Below are 20,755 nucleotides of genomic sequence, written 5' to 3' on the forward strand. Positions count from 1 at the left end.
TTTTTCACTTAAAACTTTAAAATTTCGTAACTCAATTTCTATTGATTGAAGTTTTGTCATTTTGGTGTCAAATAATTTATTACATTTTACTCAATTTTTCTAACCTGGTGTGGGATTTTTCCAGTGCTGTGTTTCCACTTTATTACTGTTTGAATGCTGCCCAAATAACGTTGATGCAATGCATAAAGTAAGCCTGACTGCTTTTGTTCCAAGCTACCAGATGGTAAAGCACAGGTTAATTTAGTGACTTTGGTGGTTCATCCTGACAAGGATTGTAATTGTTGCTTCAGAAGGGCTCACATACCCCTCAACCAACAACCCAATTTCTCACATTGGTGTTCAGTGGCAAGATTCAGTACTTGTGTTTGTGCAGTGCCATTCAGATGAGTTCGACTAGTACTAAAATCCCCATATAAATAATTTGATACCAGTTCATATTTTTTTTTAATTCTTCTTGATTTGCCTCTTTTTCCTTTTCTGAAATTCACTCCCATTCCATCTATTTGTGCCCCTGACCCTACTTGCATGAATGGAGTTTGAGCTCAACAACATAAAAAGCTACACTGCAATTAAGCTCAGAGGATTCTGCAAGGAGACGATGTGCCTCAGGGCCTTGGTGGAGGCCTGCCAGTAGCAAGCCACACAGCAGAGGACAAGGGGGAGGATGAGGATCAGGACTTGGAGAAAGAGGGCCTAACCACAGACCCTGAGCTACAGCAGCCTAAGGAAGAGGACAACTTGGTGGCAGATATGGTGCCACCTGCAAAAGTGAGGAGCAGGGTGTACTCCCAGTCTGTCCCCTGAAGAGTTGGCAAACAGGAGAGCTGAGCGGGAGTTTAGACTGCAGATGGTCAAACTCAAGATTGAGGAGGTAGAGGCTCAAAGGGCCCTGTAGAAGGCAAGAATGGCTCATGAAAAGAGCCTGAAGGAGTTGGACCTTCAAGCCAAGCAAGCACAGTCCATCAGCATTGATGGCAACATGCATTTAGTAACCACTGGAGAGGTGAGAGTCCACTCACTACAAGACCCGGTGCTCAGCTAGGTGGTGAGGCATGAAACAGATAAATGGCTTTCTTCCTATGGCGTAGCCCTTAAGATGCACAGGGCCCCAGAACAGGATTGGGGAGTTAGCTTAGGAAGCGTCCCCACAGTGGGGAGGGACATCCTTTTGACACTAGAGGTGGGGGATCAAATGAAAAATGCCCTTTTTGAAAGCTATTTTATTTGTCAAGTATGGGCTGACTCCTGCATCAGGTTCAGTGACATTCAGAAACTGCCAAACCAGTCTTGGATCGATTTCTTGGACTACTCTTCAGCAAGGCACTGAGTAGCTGCATGAAGGGCAGCAATGTTGATGGTTTTACTGGTCTGTACAATAAGATTTTCAGAAAGAACATGTTCAGTACCCGTTTTACAGAGCTGCACCAACACCTGGTTGATAGTAAGCTCACTGGCCCCATAGAGCCCTCAAAGGAGCCAGACTGCTGGGCCACCACTAGAGTAACCAAAAACGCATCTGATGGGAATTCCCAAAAGGGTAGTTAGGGTTTGGTCCTAAAGAAAGGCACGGCAGGATAAAAACAAGGGGTTCTCCCAAGGCCCTCAGTATAGTTCTCAATTGAAGGAGACCAAGCCCCAATTTGACCAACAGAAAAACTTCTCTTTGATAAGAAGACAGGTAAGTTTGTCCCCAGGTGCAAGGAGTGCTACAAGTATAAGCACATGAAGGAGGATACCAGGTGTCCTAAGAAGGCACAGCCCCCTCACTTGTGGGCTGACCCACGAGTTGGCTACTGTAGAGGAGGAGATTGCCCAAGTTAGTGTGGGAGAGAGATCAGAGGTTACCCTAGTGTCCTTGGGTGGCAAGGAGTTGGTGCCCAAGCCACATACCTTCCAATACTTACAAGTACAACAGTGGGTCACCATCAATGGGCAGTGTATGGAAGCTCAGACACAGGAGCCAGCATACTACTGTAAGGTGTCATCTTGTGTCCTCAGAAGATGATCATCCCCAATACATTCCACCTGCTTGTAGTGGCAGACAACCAGGAGTTATTACCCAGTGGCTCTGGTTCCCTTTGAGAGGGGTGAGGTGGGGTTGGTGGAGTCATAGGTTCTCTGAAAGTAGCTGTGAGCCCTGCCATGCCTGTAGATTGCTTAGAAAGGAAGTGCATGCACAAAATTCATGCCCGTGTACACAAAGTCCATGTGGGATAAATGTGGGGGTAACCTATATGCTCTCCACATCCTATGACCCTGAGTCAAATGGGCTTGCTGGAAGATTCAACAAGACCCTCAATGGCATGAATATGGGCCTGCCTGAACCCATCAAGCAAAAGTGGGATGTTCTCTTACCATGCCCGCTGTTTGCCTACAGGGAAGTGCCACAGAAAAGAGTTGGGGTTAGCTCATTCAAGCTCCTCAAATGCGCCATGTTAGGGAATCTCTGTCTGGTAAGGGAGGGGTGGGAGAAAGTGCCCAAGAAGCCACCCCTCTCCCCCTAACATAGCTAGCTGCATGCTTGCTCTCAGAAACCAGATGTAAAGGTTCTGGAAGAAGGCTTCTGAGGACTTAGAACACAGCAAGGAAATGATGAATCTCTGGTACAACCAGAATGCCACTCTGGAAGAGTTTGTCAGGATAGAAAGTGTGGGTGATAGAGCCAGTGGAGCCCAAGGCCCTCCAAGAACAAGGACAGGGTCTTATGAGGTGAAGGAGAGAAAGGGGGAGGCCAGCTACTTGGTGGACCTCAAGACCCCAGAAATCCCTCGAGGATACGCTATGCAAATCGCCTCAAACCATACTGAGCAGTCTCAGGCCACCATGCTCCTGGTGACAGATGATGGGGTGGAGATGAGAGTGAATCTTGCGCCCTCACCTCTATCCTCCAAGGAGCACGATGGGTCACTAGAGGGTGTCAACCTTTCCCCTACTCTGACTCCAGAGCAGCAGAGGGACTGTCACAAGTTGTTTGAACAATTTGCCTCTCTGACCTCCCTCATCCGTAGGCTTATATACTTGTGTACCCATGATATTGACATTGGAGACATGCCTGTGAAAAATAGAATTGACCTGTTGTCAGGAAAAAAATGAGGATTAGCATTAAGGAGGAAGTCTCCAGAATGCTGGAATTGGGTGTGATCGGGCACTCCAGTAGTCCCTGGTCCAGCCCAGTAGTGCTGGAACCCAAAGCTGCTCCACCAGGACCCACCCCGGGAACTCAGGTTCTGTATGTATTATAGGGGGCTCAACTTCGTCACCAAGACTGATGCTCACCCCATCCCCAGTAAGGATTTGCTTTTGATCTTACATCTGGGTACTGACAGATTGCCCTGACGGAGGGGGCAAAAGAGAGGTCAGCATTCTCCGTCCCAGGTTTCCACTTCCAATTCAGGGTGATGTCCTGTGGATTAGTGAATGTCCCTGCCACCTTCCAGAGGTTGGCAAACAGGGTTTTAGCTGGGATGAAGCCCTTCATTGCTGCCCACCTAGATGACAGTCTACAGAAGCAGCTGGGAGGACCACTTGGTCAACATTCATGAGGTGCTTCAGACCCTGCAGCAGGCAGGCCTGGCTATCAAGTAGGCCAGCAAGTGCCAGATAGGGCAGGAATCTGTGGTGGTGGGTAGGGGGCAAGGTGCAGCCCCTCCAGGCCAAGACCATGACTATCCTGGCCTGGGAACGCCCCAAAACTCGAAGAGAAGTGAGGGCCTTCCTGGGTCTCACTGGATACTGCAGAAGGTTTGATAAGGCTATGGCACAACTGTTTCCCCATTAACAGAGCTGACCTCTAAGAAGCAGCCCAAGAAAGTGATCTAGCCAGACCTGCCAGAAAGCCTTTGACACCCTTGAGGTGGTCATTTGTACTCCAGGCCCCTGACTTGTATACAGAATTCATAATGCAGTCAGAGGCATGGCACACGGGCTGTACTATCACAGTTGAACGAGGAAGGACTAGACCATCCTGTAGCCTTAATCAGTAGGAGGTTACTTTCCAGGGAACAGAAGGTGGGGGTGCTATTTAAAGAAGCTTTATCTGTGGTCTGGGCACTAATGAAACTGACACCAAACCTGTTTGGGGCTCATTTCCGAATTCGGACAGACCACAGGCCCCCAAGATAGCTCATGCAAATGAGGGTGAGAATTCCAAACTGTTGAGGTGGTCCATCTCAATACACAGAATAGACTGTACAATGGAACATCGCCCTGGCTCAGACCACTCAATGCTGATGGTCTGTTCTGGTTCTTCCGCCTTAGTGATGAGAACTCCCACAAGGTTGGGTAGTTCTTTCCACTTTCAGCTGGAGGGCTGGGGTGGCATGTTAGACCTGTTAGCCTTAGGGTGGTCATCCTCCAAACCTTTTGCCTTCACCCCATCTGCTTTGGTGAATTCAGTTTTGCTAGACTTTGAGCTTTGGGAGTTTTACCACTGCTAACCAATACTAAAGTGCTTGTGCTCACTCCCTGAAACTTGGTAACACTGGCTTACACCGGATTGGCATATTTAATTTATGTATAAGTCCCTAGTAAAGTGATATTCCATATATACCCATAAAATTTGTCTCTGGCCAGACACTGCAGCCTGTGTGTAGTTTTAGACTGCCAATTCAACTTGGCAAAATAAACCTTTTGCCAAGCTTAAACATCTCTTTTCAATACATATAAGTCACCCCTAGGATAGGCCCTAAGCGGCCCATATGACAGGGTGCATTACTTTAATTAGTAAATGTACTTCCAAGTCTTAGTCACGTTAATAGAAAACTCACAAGCTTGTTTTTCGCTTCTGTGAGACCTACCTCTCCCTTAGGATCAAACTGGGCTAGCCTATTACATTTAATATGTGCTATTGTGTGGTTGGGAAAAGGTAGAAAGCTCATGGCTGGTGTCGAAAAATATTATTTAAAATCCTCTTTAATGGTCAGATTATAAATCACAATTCTGGAAATGCACTTTTTGAAAGTAGGCATTTTTTGTCGTAACCATTTGGTGCCTGTATCCCGGGTCACATGACTAGGTGTAGTTGGCCCTTGAGAATTCCTCTCAGACAGTAACACAAAGGGGGACTAGGTGCTGGCAGGATGTGAGGGGTGGAAATGGGCATAGCCTCACTTGAATTTTAAAGGAACTGCCTGAGCACACACACACAGAACTTCACATTAGACTTTTCTGACTCCAGACATCTTGGGACCGGGGCAGGGAGGCAGGAAATTCCTGAAATATCTATGGAGGGATTGGGAGGGTGGGGGGCTGGCGGGTAGGGGGGTTGACTCTAGACATTTCTTTCACAGCAGAGTTGGCAACAGGTTAAAAAAGAAAAAAAAGGAAAAAAACAGGACCCTCAGACTTTCTCAGTTCACTTTGGGCCTGCAGACGACTCTGAGGATTGCCCTTTACCCGAGGCCTTCTTTGTACTTTAGGGGACTGCCCTACTGCTTCAAGCTGGCTGGCCTGCTGTCTGCCCTGTGTTGTTAAAGGACAGCCCTTCTGCTTGAGACCTGAATTTCTGCTTGAAACAAGGGCAACAAGACTGATTCCAAGAGCTACATGACTGACCTTCTGTCATGTGCATCAAGGAGAGAAAAGGCTCCAATTATCTTAAAACCAGCACCTGAACCCAACCTGAGTGAGTCCTGACCCTCCAAGTGGTGCCCATCCAGTCCTGGACCCTTGGAAGTGGTGCTAAAGTGCCCAGATAGCCTAAATCAAAAACATGAGACTTGAAAAAATTTAAGCCAAAAAGTACCCTGAGGACCAAGAGGAGACCCGGACCTACCTGCTTACCGATCTGCCCAAGGAGCATCGCCACTCGGTCTGACTTTGCAGTAGTTCCTGATAAGTTCTTCGTAGCAGCAAATCCTGTTCAGCAGCTCCTCGCAGAAGGTGTATCGACTTCATGGAGCTCTCATCAGCTACAGCCTCCAGCTTCGTCCCACACAAGATTTTAGATTTATAAAAAAAAAAGAGAGTCTGAACATAGAAATCTTCACTGCGACTTCGTCCAGAAGTTCCCAGACTAGGACGCCTCCTCCTCGGAGGCCACCAGCTTCTTTGCTTTTCTAAACTTCACCTTTTCAGACATTACTCGTTGAAATTTCTTTTAAGTCTCAAGGTGAGCAGAGAACAGTCCAATCCACTTGGTGCATCTGAACAGTGGTCCCTAGTGGTCAGCCATAACTTTAGACTTTTCCACGGTCTTGTGCGATAGACATCCACATTTGGTGCTTTCATCTTTTATGCACTATTTTTCAATTTAAAAATTACAATACCGGTTCTACTGATTAACTTGTCATTTTGGGCCAAATAATTTATTAAATTTTTTCTCTATTTTCTAAATTTGTGTTTGATTTTTCTGGTACTGTTTTCTGTAATGTTTGAGTGCTCCCCAAATACTTTACGTATTGCATCTAAATTAGGCTTGACTGTGTTTGAGCCAAGCCACCAGAGGGTTACACACAGGCTACTTTAGTAACTGTTGTGATTCTCCCTGACCCGAATTGTAGCTGTCGCTTTGAGAAGTGCTTCTGACCCTGAAAATCAATAATCCAATTTCTCACAATTGTGCACTGCAAGATGAAATTGTTCTGTCAAGATCCTGTAATATTTTTCTGTACAGGCTTGCAGAGTACTCTTCATTAGCTCTCAGTCAATTTACTCTTTCATTGTGGCATATGATTTCTTGGAAAGGGGCCTTTTATCTAGAATCTCCACATAATGGAGAATTGAATTTGACGTGAATCAGAGCATTAGATATGGGTGATGAGTGAACATGTAGTGCTTCTAGTCCATCTAGCAGCTCTTGTGACTTAAATGCAAGTTCAATGTAGTCGTACTGCTCACGGGGTATAGAACAGTTGCTGCTTTTAATAAATCTGAACACATCACTGTGTAGCAGTGTCAAATATTTCGTATTAAGTGGATTGCTTTATTCATCAGAAAATCACCATCAGATACTTGAGCAGCACTGACTATATTTACTGCTCTTCCCAGGAATTTAGGTAAACACTTATTGGGTCGGTTTTGTATTGTCCTAATGTTAGTGTCTTTATCAACCCTGACTAAATTACATTCTATTTGCATATGGCTTGTATCACCAGACTAATGCTTAGACCTTCCACATTAGTTCATTCTCCAAGACTTAGTATCCATTGAATTCGGTTGCAGTGCAGCACCAGTATTGACTCCCAGAGGAAAGCTATTTCTATAGGCCTCGACCACCTGCTAAGCAAATTATGTTGTGTGTGGATGCTCTGGGTGACTCCGGCTACTTGGGAGTTAGCAGCCACATCCATCCGTTCCATTCCACTTTTCCTAGCTAAAATAATGGGAGCCGATGCTGGAATTTTGCTCATAAGAGACTTCACTAAGCTCCAGGATTTCAGCTTTTAGATGACACACTATTATGAGAAAGTCATTCTCCGCTGTGGCAAGTAAGTCACTTTCGTTAGCACTATTTCCATTTACATTGTTGTTAAACATGCTGATAGGGTCTAAGATCGCTATTCCAGAGACCCTATTACAAATCACATTAGGCAATGTTGAAATTAAACAGTCTTGTGGCTCAAGCTCCTTCTCAAGTTCATTAATGAGCAGTGACAGGGATCTGACCTTCTAGATAAAGAACTGCATGGCCTTTTTTTCCAAATAGTTTGGCCAATTTGGGTGCCTTGCAAGAGAGCTGTGTGCTTGGAGCTCTTAAGATTCACTATTGTTTCCACTTCCTGATTAAGACACTTATTCCCCTCAAAGTACAATTCCTCAAGGATTGTTTAGTGTTTTTTTGTGGGCCTGCCTGCGACATGAGTAATTTCAGCTGCGTTCCTCATCCCAATTTATGCCATTCTTATTTGAGTCGTAGTAACACAAAATGGCTTTGCTTGCAAGTGTAGGACCAAGCTCACGCTCAACACAGTATACTTACTTTATTTGGCAGCAAGTGATTTATGATAAAAACAGCAATATTTTGAATAAGCTGTGATGGCCTGAAAGTCAAGAACCTCACTAATTCACAGAGGAGGGTCCCAAGTAGTAGAGTCAAGATAGGTGACCCAGCCCAGCCTGCTCCTGGCGATGATGTGCAACAACATCCAAGAGTGCTCCTTGCAGCTGGGCTGGGCTTGGCTTAGCGCTTTATAGTACCTTGTGGGAGTTGCAGAGCCTACTCTTCCTCCCCTGCCTGCTGGCTCCTTCGGAGTATGTGACATATCCGCACAACACAGGGCAGACAGCAGGCCCCAAACAAACAGGGCCTTAGAGTTTCATTTAATAATTCACCAATTTAAGAGAACGTAGTACTGGATTATATTTTGGGTGAATGGAGAGGTCCACAAGGGTTTTATAGGTTGTATAGAACAGTTGTGTTGAAAGTTACTAAAGTTCAAACATGCAACTGTTAATGTAATCATAATGATGGAAATGGTCTTTAAAGTAAGGAGAAACAACAAGCACCTATGCATCGGCTTGAGGGTGTGACACATGAATAAAGTCAATACAAAGATAAGGTCCCACTGCAGCATTATGAATTATTTGGGTGAGACGAGTGCCAAGTCTCTAATAAATCTCATTACAACAGGTGATTTAAACAAAGATGGTTGGTCTGGCAAATGGAGAAAGGCCAAAAGGGTAGGAAGAACAAGTTACTTACCTTTGGTAATGTCTTTTCTGGTGGATATACTAGCTACCTGTGGATTCCCCACCTAATGAATTCTCCCAATGCCCCAGCATTCGATGGAAATTTTCTTCCCAGCTCTGCACGTCGACGAGGACGTCACAATTGCCCGGCTCCCACGTGACGCCGTCTGACATAGAGGCAATAAGAGGACCTCGCCAGCGTGCTAACGTCAGTTTTCACCATTTTTTACGTGCCTTCAAGGTGAACAGGTGACTACCGACAATACATACTTGACATGAATACATCAATCAAATATAAAACATAACATTTAATCAAATATAAACAGCAAAATATCAAATATATATACATATATAAAATCACATATGTACAAATATATACAAATACCATTTAACATATATACACATCCTTATATACATATACACCCTATGACATCTTGGTAAGGCCAACCAGGCAACGGGGAGGCGGGTGGGACAGTGATGAATCCACAGGTAGCGAGTGTATCCACCAGAAAAGGCGTTACCGAAGGTAAGTAACTTGTTCTTCTGATGGATACAACTACCTGTGGATTCCCCACCTAATGAATAGAGCCCCAAAGCAGTACCACACTCTGTGGCAGGTGCCTGAATGGTCACACCAAGAAATCCTGCAGCACGGACCGTGCACAATGGCCATCCCTCCTAACCTCAGAGTCCAAGCAATAATGCTTTGCAAAAGTGTGGAGGGAAGCCCAAGTTGCAGCCTTACAAATATCAGCCACAAGAACACCTCTAGCCAAAGCCGAAGAGGCTGACTTAGCCATGGTGGATTGAGTTCTTATTCCAACAGGAGGAACCTTCTTTGCCAAGGAATAACATACTTTTATGCAAAGAATGACCCACCTGGATAATGTTCTTTGGTGGACAGCCTTGCCTTTCCTCTTCCCCACGCATCCGTTGAAGAGCTGATCTCCCACTCGGAACTCTCGCGTTCTCTCAATGTAGAAGCTTAAAGCTCTTTTCGGGTCAAGCTAATGCAGTCTTTCCTCCTATTTTGATGGATGGGGAGGAGGGTAGAAGGATGAGAGCGTTATAGATTGCCCTAAATAGAAGGGTGTAACAACCTTCGGAAGGAAAGCCACCCTAGTCCTCAGCACCACCTTGTCCGCATGAAAAGAAGTGAAAGGGGGCTTAACACTAAGTGCTTGAAGTTCACTCACTCGCCTAGCTGATGTGATGGGTATGCGAAAAACAGTTTTAACACCAAAAACCTTAATGGACATGAATGTAAAGGTTCAAACGGCGAACCCATCAGGAATGTGAGAACTAAATTCAAATCCCATTGAGGCATAATAAAAGGAGAGGGAGGAAACCTATTAGTAAGACCCTTTAAGAACCTTATAACTACAGGGGATTTAAACAAAAAGGGTTGATCAGGAATGCACAGAAAGGCCGACAGTGCAGATAAATAGCCCTTACCAGTAGCAACTGCACAACCCCTCCGCGCCAAGGATAACGCAAACAATAAAATGTCTGACAAATGGGCACGTAAGGGATCAATTTGGTTTTCTCCACACCAAGCCACAAATTTTGCCCATCTGCCAGCATAGATTGATTTGATGGAGTGTCGCCTGGCCGATAAAATAACATCCACCACTTCTGGTGGGAGAGAAAAGGAACTCAGATTTCCCCGTTCAATCTCCAGGCATGAAGGTGCAAGCTCTGGAGGTGGGGGTGTAGAACCTGCCCGTGCGAGAGGAGGTCTGCCCTGTGAGGGAGACGGAACGGAGGGCACAGTGAGAGTTGGAGAAGGTCTGAATACTACACCCTTCTTGGCCAATCCGGAGCTATTAAGATGACTTGGGCCCGGTCTTGGCAAATCTTCCTCAGAACCCGAGGAATCAAAGATATGGGGGAAACGCGTAAAGCAACTGGCCGTACCAGGACATCTGAAACGCGTCCCCCAACGCTCCTTGCACCGGATACTGGAGGCTGCAGAACGACGGACAGTGCGCGTTCTCCCGAGTGGCAAAGAGGTCTACCTGAGGAAATCCCCACATCCGGAAGATTTAAAGGACAAGGTCCAGATTGAGACGCCACTCGTGATCGGCTGAGAAGTGCCGACTGAGACTGTCCGCACGTACGTTTAGAACTCCAGCCAGATGGTTTGCTACCAAGCAAATCTGATGGTCCTGAGCCCAGGACCAGAGCTGCAGAGCCTCTCTGCAGCGAAGGTATGACCCTACTCCTCCCTGCTTGTTGATGTACCACATCGAGGTAGTGTTGTCCGTCAGAACTTGGACCGACTGACCGCAAAGGGAGGGAAGGAAGGCCTTGAGAGCCAAACGTATTGCCTGCAATTCTAACAGATTGACATGAAACATCTGTTCCACTGGTGACCAACGACCTTTGATCTCCAGGTCCCCCAGATGAGCTTCCCACCCTAGAGTGGAAGCATCCGTTATCACCGTGGCCACTGGAGGAGGTAGTGAAAACAGCCTTCCTTGGGAAAGGTTGCTGTCCACAGCCCACCATCGTAGATCCACTGCAGTGTCTCTGGAGATCTTTATCGACTCCGAGATCCCCTCTGTGTTGAAACTACTGCCTGCGGAGGAACCACTGAAGAGCCCTCATGTGCCAGAGTGCATGGGTGACCAACAGAATGCATGAAGCGAGCAGACAAAGAATCTTGAGGACTGGAACGACCGCTCGACTTTGAAACATTGAAATCAACGCCTGAATGTCCTGAATCCGCTGAGGCGGAGGAAAGGCCTGATTCAATGTTGGGTCCAGTATTGCCCCTATTAACTGGAGGCGTTGAGAGGGCTCTAGGTGAAATTTGGGCACGTTTACCGAAAAGCCCAGGTCGAACAACAACTGGGTTGTCATCTGCAGGTGAAGCAGCACGAGCTCTGGAGACTTGGCTTTGATCAACCAATTGTCCAGGTAAGGGAATACCCCTATCCCCTTCCTCCTGAGATTTGCTGCAACCACCGCCATCACCTTGGTGAAGATTAGAGGTGCGGAAGTAAGACCAAAAGGAAGGACCGCAAACTGATAGTGTTGCGACCCCACCACAAACCCGAGATACTTCCTGTGCGACTTGAGAATAGGGATATGGAAGTAAGCATCCTGCAAGTCGACAGACACCATCCCACCTTCTTCGTTCAACACCAAAAGCACCTGCGCTAGGGTCAGCATTTTGAACTTCTCCTGCTTGAGGAACCAGTTCAAAACCCTCAGGTCCAGGATAGGTGTCAACAGACCATCCTTCTTGGGGATTAGAAAATATCTTGAATAACAACCCTGACCCCTTTCCTGCTCTGCAACCAACTCCACTGCACCTTTCGACAAAAGGACTAGAACTTCTTGTTGCAACAACAGGAGAAGGTCTTGCGTGCAAAAGGAGGGACGGGGAGGGATAGGAGGGGGAAACTCACGAAAGGGAAGGGCATAACCTTTCTTCACAATATTGATGACCCAGTAATCCGATGTGATCAACTCCCACATGCGGAGAAAATGAAACAACTTCCCCCTACAGGAGAAGCATGGGATGCAATGGATGGAGGACTAAGGCTGTTTTCCCTGTTGCACCCCCTTCCCCCGGAGGAAGAGGAGGAGGCAGTGTGCTGCTGGGTGGCTCCTCTGGTTCTAACTCTACCCCACCCTCTATAGGACCTATAGGGAAGAGTAGAAGGTTGTTGGCCTGCTGGCTGGGGTCTCCCCCAAAAGGAAGAGCCTCGTCCAAACCCCCTGAATGTTCTAAACAATCTGGTGGTAGAAGCCTGCAAGCCTAGGGACTTGGCGGTAGCCCTGCTCTCCTTGAAGCGCTCTAAGGCAGAGTCAGCTTTAGAACCAAACAGCTTGTCCCCATCAAACGGCAAGTCTAAAAGGGTCATTTGCACATCCGATGAAAATCCAGACAATCTCAACCAAGCATGTCTCCTGGTTGCAATGGACATGCCCATTGCCCTGGCCACCGAATCTGATGTATCCAGCCCCTACTGAATGACTTGAGTCACTGCCGCATCAGTCAGAAGACCCCGCATGCCCTGGGGCAAATCAGGCAGCACAGCCTTGGCCGCATCCATCAGGGCATGGATATACCTGCCCAAGACAAGTGGCGTTAGCAGACTTCAAGGCCATGCTGCACGAAGAAAAAGTCTTCTTGGCAGATTGCTCCATCCTTTTTGATTCACTGTCCGACGGGGCCCCAGGAAAGGATCCAGGAGCTGAGCACGAGGAGCAGGAGACCTGAACCACCAGACTCTCCGGAGTCAGATGCCTAGAGAGGAAACCTGGGTCCCCAGGAGCCACTCTGTATCTCGTCGCCACTGATCTGCTAACAGACACCGGTTTTCTTCAAACCTCCAGGATCGGTTCTATGAGAGCCTCGTTAAAAGGAAGGAGTGGCTCAGCAGCAGCCAAAGCAGGATGCAACACTTCTGCGAAGATGTTCGTTTTCATCTCAGCTGCGGGTAGCGGGAGATGTATGGAGTCCGCTGCCTTCCTCACCACTGAGTAGAATGAGGCAGCCTCTTCAGTAAACTCCCCAGGAGAAGCAAAATCCCACTCTGGGGAAGTATCGAGACCGCTTGCAGAGTCCAAACCCTGAAAGTCCCCCAGGAGGTCTGCGATCTCCCCTTCCTCCAGGAGCTGCCTTCGATACTCCTGCTCCTCCAATAGCCTCAGAGCCTTCCTTCTTGAGCGCAACCTGGCCTCTTATCCTCGGTGTCGATAAGGAATTGGCAGACGTCGACGACCTCGGCTGACGCAGATATGCGGATTCGCCTGACACCGGATCCATCAATGCCATGGAAAGGTGAGCCCTCTTCGCCGGCGTCAACAGGGGTCGTGGCAAAGTAAACAGCGCCACCGAATCAGCAGAAGCTACCGGCGAAGGTCTCTTTGGCGACGCCAAAGGCACCGGCGCCGGACCAGCACCCTCTACTGGACAGAAGGGCATGAATGGTGTCGGCTTATATGGCACTGGAACACCCAAACCAAAAGCCAAGGGACATGAGGGACCAGCCGGTGCACCGCCAGGGGCCATGGAGCTGAAGATGTTGTACATAGCATTCAAGAATGCCACCGGATCCGTACCTGGAGCTGGAAATGCAGGATACCCCTGCGGCATCAGCGCCGGATACCCCTGCGGCGTCAGCGCTGGATCAGGCACCTCTGACTGCGCCGGCGAGAAGCAAGGGCTCTTGCAAGGTTCGACCACTTCAAAGACCGACGGCGCTGGAGAAGCCTGAGGGCTTAGTGGCTGAGGCGTCACTGTCGGGCTGACCTCCCACGTTGTACGACGCCGAGTAGATGGAGATCTCGAACGGGATCGGTCTTTCTCCAAACGACGTCGGGAATCATGACGACGTCACCTCTTATGGGATCTTGAAGATTTTGAAGACGACCTCCGATGACGATGTTTCTCCTTCTTTTTTAATTTGGCCAAAAACAGCTTGGGCTCACACTCCTTGAGTGCCTTTGGGTTCATCTGTTGGCACGAACCACACTCCTCCATGTGGTGCTCAGAGCTCACGCACCACATGCAGCCATTATGCGGGTCTGTCACCAACATACGGACCCCACACTCCCTACAAGGCTTGAACCCAGACTTCCGAGGAGGAGAAATTTTTTCTACAAAGTATCACCTCTGAGAAACAGTAGCTCCCCAAGAGCCAGGAGAAAAAACAGTTACTTCGAAGGCACGGAAAAAAGGTAATGGACGTCAGCACACCTGCGAGGACCTCTTATTGCCTCGATGATGTCAGACGGCGTCGCGTGGGAGTTGGGCAATTGCGACGTCCTCGTCGACTTTCAGAGCTGGGAAGAAAATTTTCGTTGAATACTGCCGCATTGGGAGAATTCATTACGTGAGAAATCCACAGGTAGTTGTATCCATCAGAATTTAACCTTTAATAGTGCCACTTGCAAGGCCTTGCTGGGCCAAAGATTAAAAGAACAAAAGAACATTAAACAGCTTTTTTTATAAAGGGGCTATCTTGCAAAAGCCAATCCAGGATACATATTTGTTCCAGCAGCCAGCATAAATTAAGTGGAAGGGCACCTGGCGGCAAATAGGACATCTACAACTTCATACAGCAGATCAAATGAAGTCAATTGCTGCTGCTCTACCTAAATGCATACATGTACAGATTGTGCAGCTTCAGATAGAGGTGCTGGCAAAGTGGCAGCCCGATTGAAGGACAGATGATCATGCCTAGCAGATCCAGTAACACATTTTCCTGTCTTAATATGGAGCCACCAGTATAACTTCGGCCCATTTGTTCCTCATATTCTTCAGCACTCTGAGCAGGAAAAGCAGAGACGGGAAGACATAGGGAGTCCTGCGTTCCATTCCAGACAGAATACATCTCTTAAGGATTGATCTTGCGGATACTACATGCAAAACTTTTCACACTGTGTGTTCGACACTGGTGAAATTATATAACTAAGGTTTTGGCCACAATTGGAGAATGCCGTGCACCAACTGAGATCTACCAAACACCACCTGCTCAGTTCAGCTGCACTTGCATTCAGGGATCCTGCTAGGTGGTTCGTGATTAGGAGTATGCTTTTTCACTCCAGTCACCTCCAAAGGAGCAGAACATCTTGACACAGGTCACAGGAGCCCGGACCCCACTCTTCCCTGCTCGTACAGTACCACCTGGCGGTTGTGATGTGTGTGGGAACTTGTGTCACCCTCCCCTTGATGGACACTAGGAAGGCCATCAGAACCAGATGGATGGACCACAACTCCAGCAGACTGATGTGGAGCCGGCCCTCTGTGGAGGTCAGAGGCTCCGGATAGCCACCTTCCAAATATAGTGCCCCAGCGCAACTGAGATTCATCTGTCACCACCATCAGCTTTTGATCATAAAGATGGAGGCGTCTGACACTGGACCAACTGTGTTCGAGCAGCCACCACTAGAGGTCCTGGGCCGTCTCCCCTGAGACCTTGATGACACTGGTCAAAGTGTCTAAATGCTGGACCCATTAGAACTTCAGGTTCTATGGGAGAGCCATCATGTGCAGCATGGCACAGTTGACAAGGAGGATACAGTCGGCAAAGAGGTCAAGAAGCCTCAGAGTTGATGCCAGCATGACCAGGATTAAGTCTGAAATATCAGAATCATAACCAGAATGTCCTGGACTTGTTGCAGGGGAAGGAAAGCCCTCAGCTCTACTGTGCCCTGTCCTGGATTGCTCTAATGTATGGAAGCCTCTGCAACAGAGACAGGTGGGACTCATTCATAGTGAACTCCCATCAATGTTAAGAGGTTTGCCTTTGTTCATAGGTAGGCTGCCAATGACTGGCAAGTGTACCTTCAACAGTCATTTGTCAAGTCACAGGAATACAGGTATCCTCAAATCTCTGAGGATGGACTGCAACCAGAGGTATCACTTTTGTGAACACCCGAAGGTGGCAGTGAGGCTAAAAGGGAGCAAGGCAAACCAGTACTCCTGACCAACCCTGAACCTCAGAGAACATCTGTGAGACTGCAGGGCAGGTATATGAAAATATCTGCTCTGCAGGTTCAAGTAACCATTCTGTCACTAAGGCCCAGAGCAGACAGGATCTGGGTTAGTATGTGTTTTTTTAATATATTCTTCCACAGAAAGGCATTCACAGGCCAAAAGTCCAGAATAGGTCCAAGGGCCCCATCATTCTTCAGCACAAATAAGATAGCAAAAGTAACCACCCTCTCCAAGTCTAGAAATCTCTCAATGGCATCTTTGGAAAGCAACAGCAGCAGCTCCTGTAACAGAATGGACAGGTGATCATCTCAAAACCACTCTGTTGGGGAGAAATGGGGGGGGGGGGCAGAACGAAAAGGTAGGGCATAGCCATTGTGAACTATTTGCAAGACCATCTATTTGACATGAAGGGTTACCAACCTGGGAAAAAAGATGTTGAAATCTGCCTCTGCCCATTTGGCATGGGTCACTACGGCAAACTAAAGTGGTTTGGAAAACTGATTGCCCTTCTAGCCTGCACAATGCATGCTGGACCCTCGTCCACAACCTTGAAAGGACTAGGGTGCTTGCTATGTTGGTTGGAAAGGCTGTCTTCGTCTATTTGCCAACTCTCTGGTATAGCCCCTGAATTAACATGGGAACAGTCTAGCAGAGGTCTACAGTTCTAAAGAATGTGCCATAGTTGTACTATCCTTAAAGTGTTCCAATGCAGTCTGGCTTCTCAATGAAAAGGAGGGACCTATCAAATGGTATAACTATGCACATCAGCAGAAACTTCTGTGGAAAACAACCGCAAGTAATGCAGTACAACACTAGTACAGACTACCCTCTCCCCAGGCAATAATTGCAACCAGACCAGCACAGATCGTTTATCTGGCCGCGTCCTGCCCATCATGAATCGTCTGATCTGAAGAGCCTGGAAAGTCTGCCAGGGCCTTCAGCAAGATTTCACTGGCCACATCCCAGAGTCTACCGACCCAACAAACAATCAGCGTTAATAGATCACAATGCGAGGCTGGCAGAGGTGTTGGACACCTCAATCGTCTTGGAACCCCTGTTCAGGGAAGAAGTTTGAAATGGTTAGGATTGACCTTACCTGTCAAGGCCTGCAAAATAAGGCTCTCTGGAGTGGGGTTTTTGCTGAGAAAATCTAGATCACAGGCAGGCAAGAACAAGGTCACAACCAAGTAGCCATTAAAGCATCAGTGAGGGCATTGTTAAAAGGAAGCAAGTGCTCAGAAAGATGACCTTGGCTGTAAGATCTGCTAAATGAAAAGTTCTTCTCTGTTGATGGCCCAAAAGGTGAGTGGAGCTGTGTCTTAGGCAAGGCGTCAAGTCCACTGGCATTCTGCAAATCATCTATAAAGATTCATCTGCATAGTGAGGGGAGCAAGCCATCCCCATCATCAATATCTTGTGGTGTCCCTTGCTTTGACATGGGATCAATTAGAAGCAAAGATTAAATGGAGCCTTTGATGACAGATGGTAAGTGGCACTGTGTTAGAGTCAAGGCGAGACTGGCTGTGGTTTACTAATGTTGTAGCGTGACATTGGTCATACTTGAGCTAAAGTAGGTTCAGGGTCCAACGCTGACATCAGCACTGGGTGCTCTTCTGGTACCAGTGGCATTGGCGCAGACTTCAGTGTAGCAGGGGCCGAAGTAGAAGGTACAGGTATGCCAAAGGATTGAAGGGCAACAGACTGTATTGAAGGCAGACCCACTGGTGGTAACCCGACTGTGGGTCCCTGCGGCTCCGTGGGAGCTGAAAGCACATCAGGGGAACTGAAAGCGCACCAAAATTTTGTAGCATAGTATCTTTGAAGGCATCGTTCTGCTACTGGGGCAACAGCAGCTCAGGAAACTTAGCGTGTGTTAGTGCCAGCGAGGAATCTGTTCTGGAGACCATGAAGGCGTGCGACTGACACTGATGCCCTTGCATGATCTCAATGGAGTCTGAGTGGCGGGATATGGTAGTGTCCACCTTTGCTTTCTTGTACTCACTGGTGGACTTTGAGCTCAAAGTTGAGCAGTCATGCAAACAGCCTAGGGACCAAGTCAACACCCTTGAACTGTGTAGGGAGCAGGACTTGCACAAGGGCTGTGACTTCTTTTTGCGTTTAGAAACATACTGCTTCACCTCCTGGTTCATGAAGGTACACTTACACTTACTGAATGAATTTGAGTCGTGGACTAAGCCCAGACACCAAAGACCTTGTGCGGATATGTGAGAGACATCTGCTTCCTGAGGTTGCAGCATGCTTGCGGCTCATTTTGGGTGGGATGAGACATCATTCCCTAGCACACTAGCTTAAAATAGTTTAGAAGCAAAACTGGAAAAGTTGGGAGCAAAGTTCCATATCATAGTTGAAATGCACAGAAGTGAAATAAACTTTCCAAATATTAAAGGGCCATTTCTGAAACAATGCAAACAGAAGGACAAACAACCCAAAAAAAAACACGTAACGTTCCACATTTTAGAAGGTATTATGTCCTCAAACGTATACTTGTACTGTACAGAAAACAAAAAAGCAAAAATCGGTTTTGGTTTTCGATTTTTAACAGAGGTTAAAGATAGTTAAGGAAAGTGGTTAAGTTGGAAACTAGAGGGTGGACGAGAGTGGATGCTCAGAGTTAAAGTGTAGCAAGGGGAGAACAGGTAAAGATGCACTAATAAACAGTGAGAAACGCTGGCACTGCGTATTAAAGAATGGAGTGAGATTTGATTTGCAGCAAGAGAAGAGGTGAGAGCAGATGCCATCACCAAAAGGAGTTTGTTAATGAGTTAGCCATCAAACTTGAATTGAGACAACTGCAATCTAATGCAACAACAGTGAGCACTGACTTGTTTCTCTTTTCTGTTGCATAAAATTATGTTACTTGTTTTCAGAGTTAGTATTTAACTGGACAGTGAAATAAGTCGCTCCTACACATTTTAATTGGCGGCTAAAATATGGCTTAAAACCATTGGTCCTCCTGGCACAAGGTGAACATCAAGCCAGTGGTTGTGAAATTCATTCAGGAGAAGTAGCTGACAACCAAAGTTCTAACAATAAACGGGATGAAGCAATCAAGCAGTCTTTAACTAATGGACCGGAGGTAAGTGGGGAGGCAGAATCAACCCAGGGCACAGCTCTATAATAATTGGGACTGCCCCAATTCCACAATGAGAAGTGTTGCAAACTGACTGACATTTACCTGTACCAATTATACTATTATGTGATCAAGATCAAGCAATTGTACATTTTGATGTACATTTTGATTTGGTCTAAGGTGTTTACCATGAACACAAGGGTATTGCTGAATAATGATCACAGAAGTCAAGCACACTTACTTTGGGGTACATTAAATCGGAGGTACTAGAGGTAAGCCAGCCTGGATTTGGTCTGAAAAGTATAAAATTCACATTTATGATTAAAATTTCAAAACATCTAAGGCACAATGTAGTATACAGTCTTAAATTGGAATATATAGGACTCTATAAGCAATTCGGATGGGGCACGGATTTTAATACAAATATAACAAAAAGTACAGGTCAGTATTGTCCGAGAGGATTCTAAACATACGTTACATTAAATTTTCCTCACCTTCATATTCAGCTTACTTAACACTTTAGCTCTTGAGAAAATTCCAAAAGGAATTTTATTGATACGATTGTGCTCCATGTTGAGAGAGTAGATAGTGGAGAATTGAGATGGTCCACCAACAGGATAGGACTGGAAGCAGTTCCTGGCCAGAGTTAAATTGCTCAAATTCACAAGACTGGATAAAAGACCCTGTGGAAAGCAAAAGATGCATTTAAAAATCTAAGACAGATTAACTTCGAAGAGCTTCGGGCCTCAGAGGCGCTACGCAAATGCGGCAATAAATTACAATATTTATTACTGCGTTAAAATTTCAATTATGTACTTTCTCATATTCCAAACAGGTCATTGTAAAGTCTGGGCTAAACAATCTAACAACTGTAACTTAGAGGTGTCCAGAATGTGTTTCACATGCCCTCTGCAAGATTTGTACTTGCAAATCAGACGTTTCTGGTGCTTTTAACACCATACTTTATTCACATGAGGTAAAGCTACAAGAGGTATGCGTGCCTCAATTGAGGGGGAAGAACTACGATTGGGCATTAACTAATGGAAAACAGTCAGCCCTATACATTACTTTAAAGTCAATATTTCACTCGAATAATACAACTTTGCACACCTCTCGTCTAAAGCAATTTTGACAAACTTCCCCAGTTGCTCACCTAAGCTTTTCATTCTTGTTACACAAAATAATTCAGTTTTTCTGTAGCAATAAAATAAAATGTGTGCAGAGAACAAAGATTCTATTAATTTTGATGTGTACATTATCGCCTCACTGTCTCACCAACAAACATGCATCACAATTGTTGGGATGGAAAAGTCCATTGCGTAGTGATGGACATGCACCCCTGTCCTGAGTGCATGGATATCTGGGTCCCTGGTACTTATTTGTGGTTGTGGGAGAACACAGATTATGTGTGTACACTATAAAATACACCTGTCACACGGTAAAGCTGTCTTGTTAGACCGGGAACAATGCACCACGCGCTACCGTTGCAATGGTAGAGGCCTACTACCCTTATCTGGAGTTAAGTGACATGAAAGCACAAAGGCAGTGGTGGCTGCATAACGGTTTTGTGTTTAGTA

The 20,755-nt window shown here is 46.6% G+C and overlaps 1 protein-coding gene across 4 annotated transcripts in view; it reads right to left on the reverse strand.

The window, feature by feature from the left end:
* SHOC2 (SHOC2 leucine rich repeat scaffold protein) overlaps positions 1–20,755 on the reverse strand; it is a 401,285-nt gene that overhangs the window by 151,364 nt on the left and 229,166 nt on the right. For all 4 annotated transcript variants that reach the window (XM_069239398.1, XM_069239395.1, XM_069239396.1 and 1 more), the window contains one exon: positions 19,673–19,861. In XM_069239398.1, the coding sequence (XP_069095499.1) occupies positions 19,673–19,861 (189 nt within the window). The remainder of the gene's footprint in view (positions 1–19,672; positions 19,862–20,755) is intronic.

The sequence above is a fragment of the Pleurodeles waltl genome, chromosome 6, assembly GCF_031143425.1.
Source record: "Pleurodeles waltl isolate 20211129_DDA chromosome 6, aPleWal1.hap1.20221129, whole genome shotgun sequence".
NCBI classification, from domain to species: Eukaryota; Metazoa; Chordata; class Amphibia; order Caudata; family Salamandridae; genus Pleurodeles; species Pleurodeles waltl.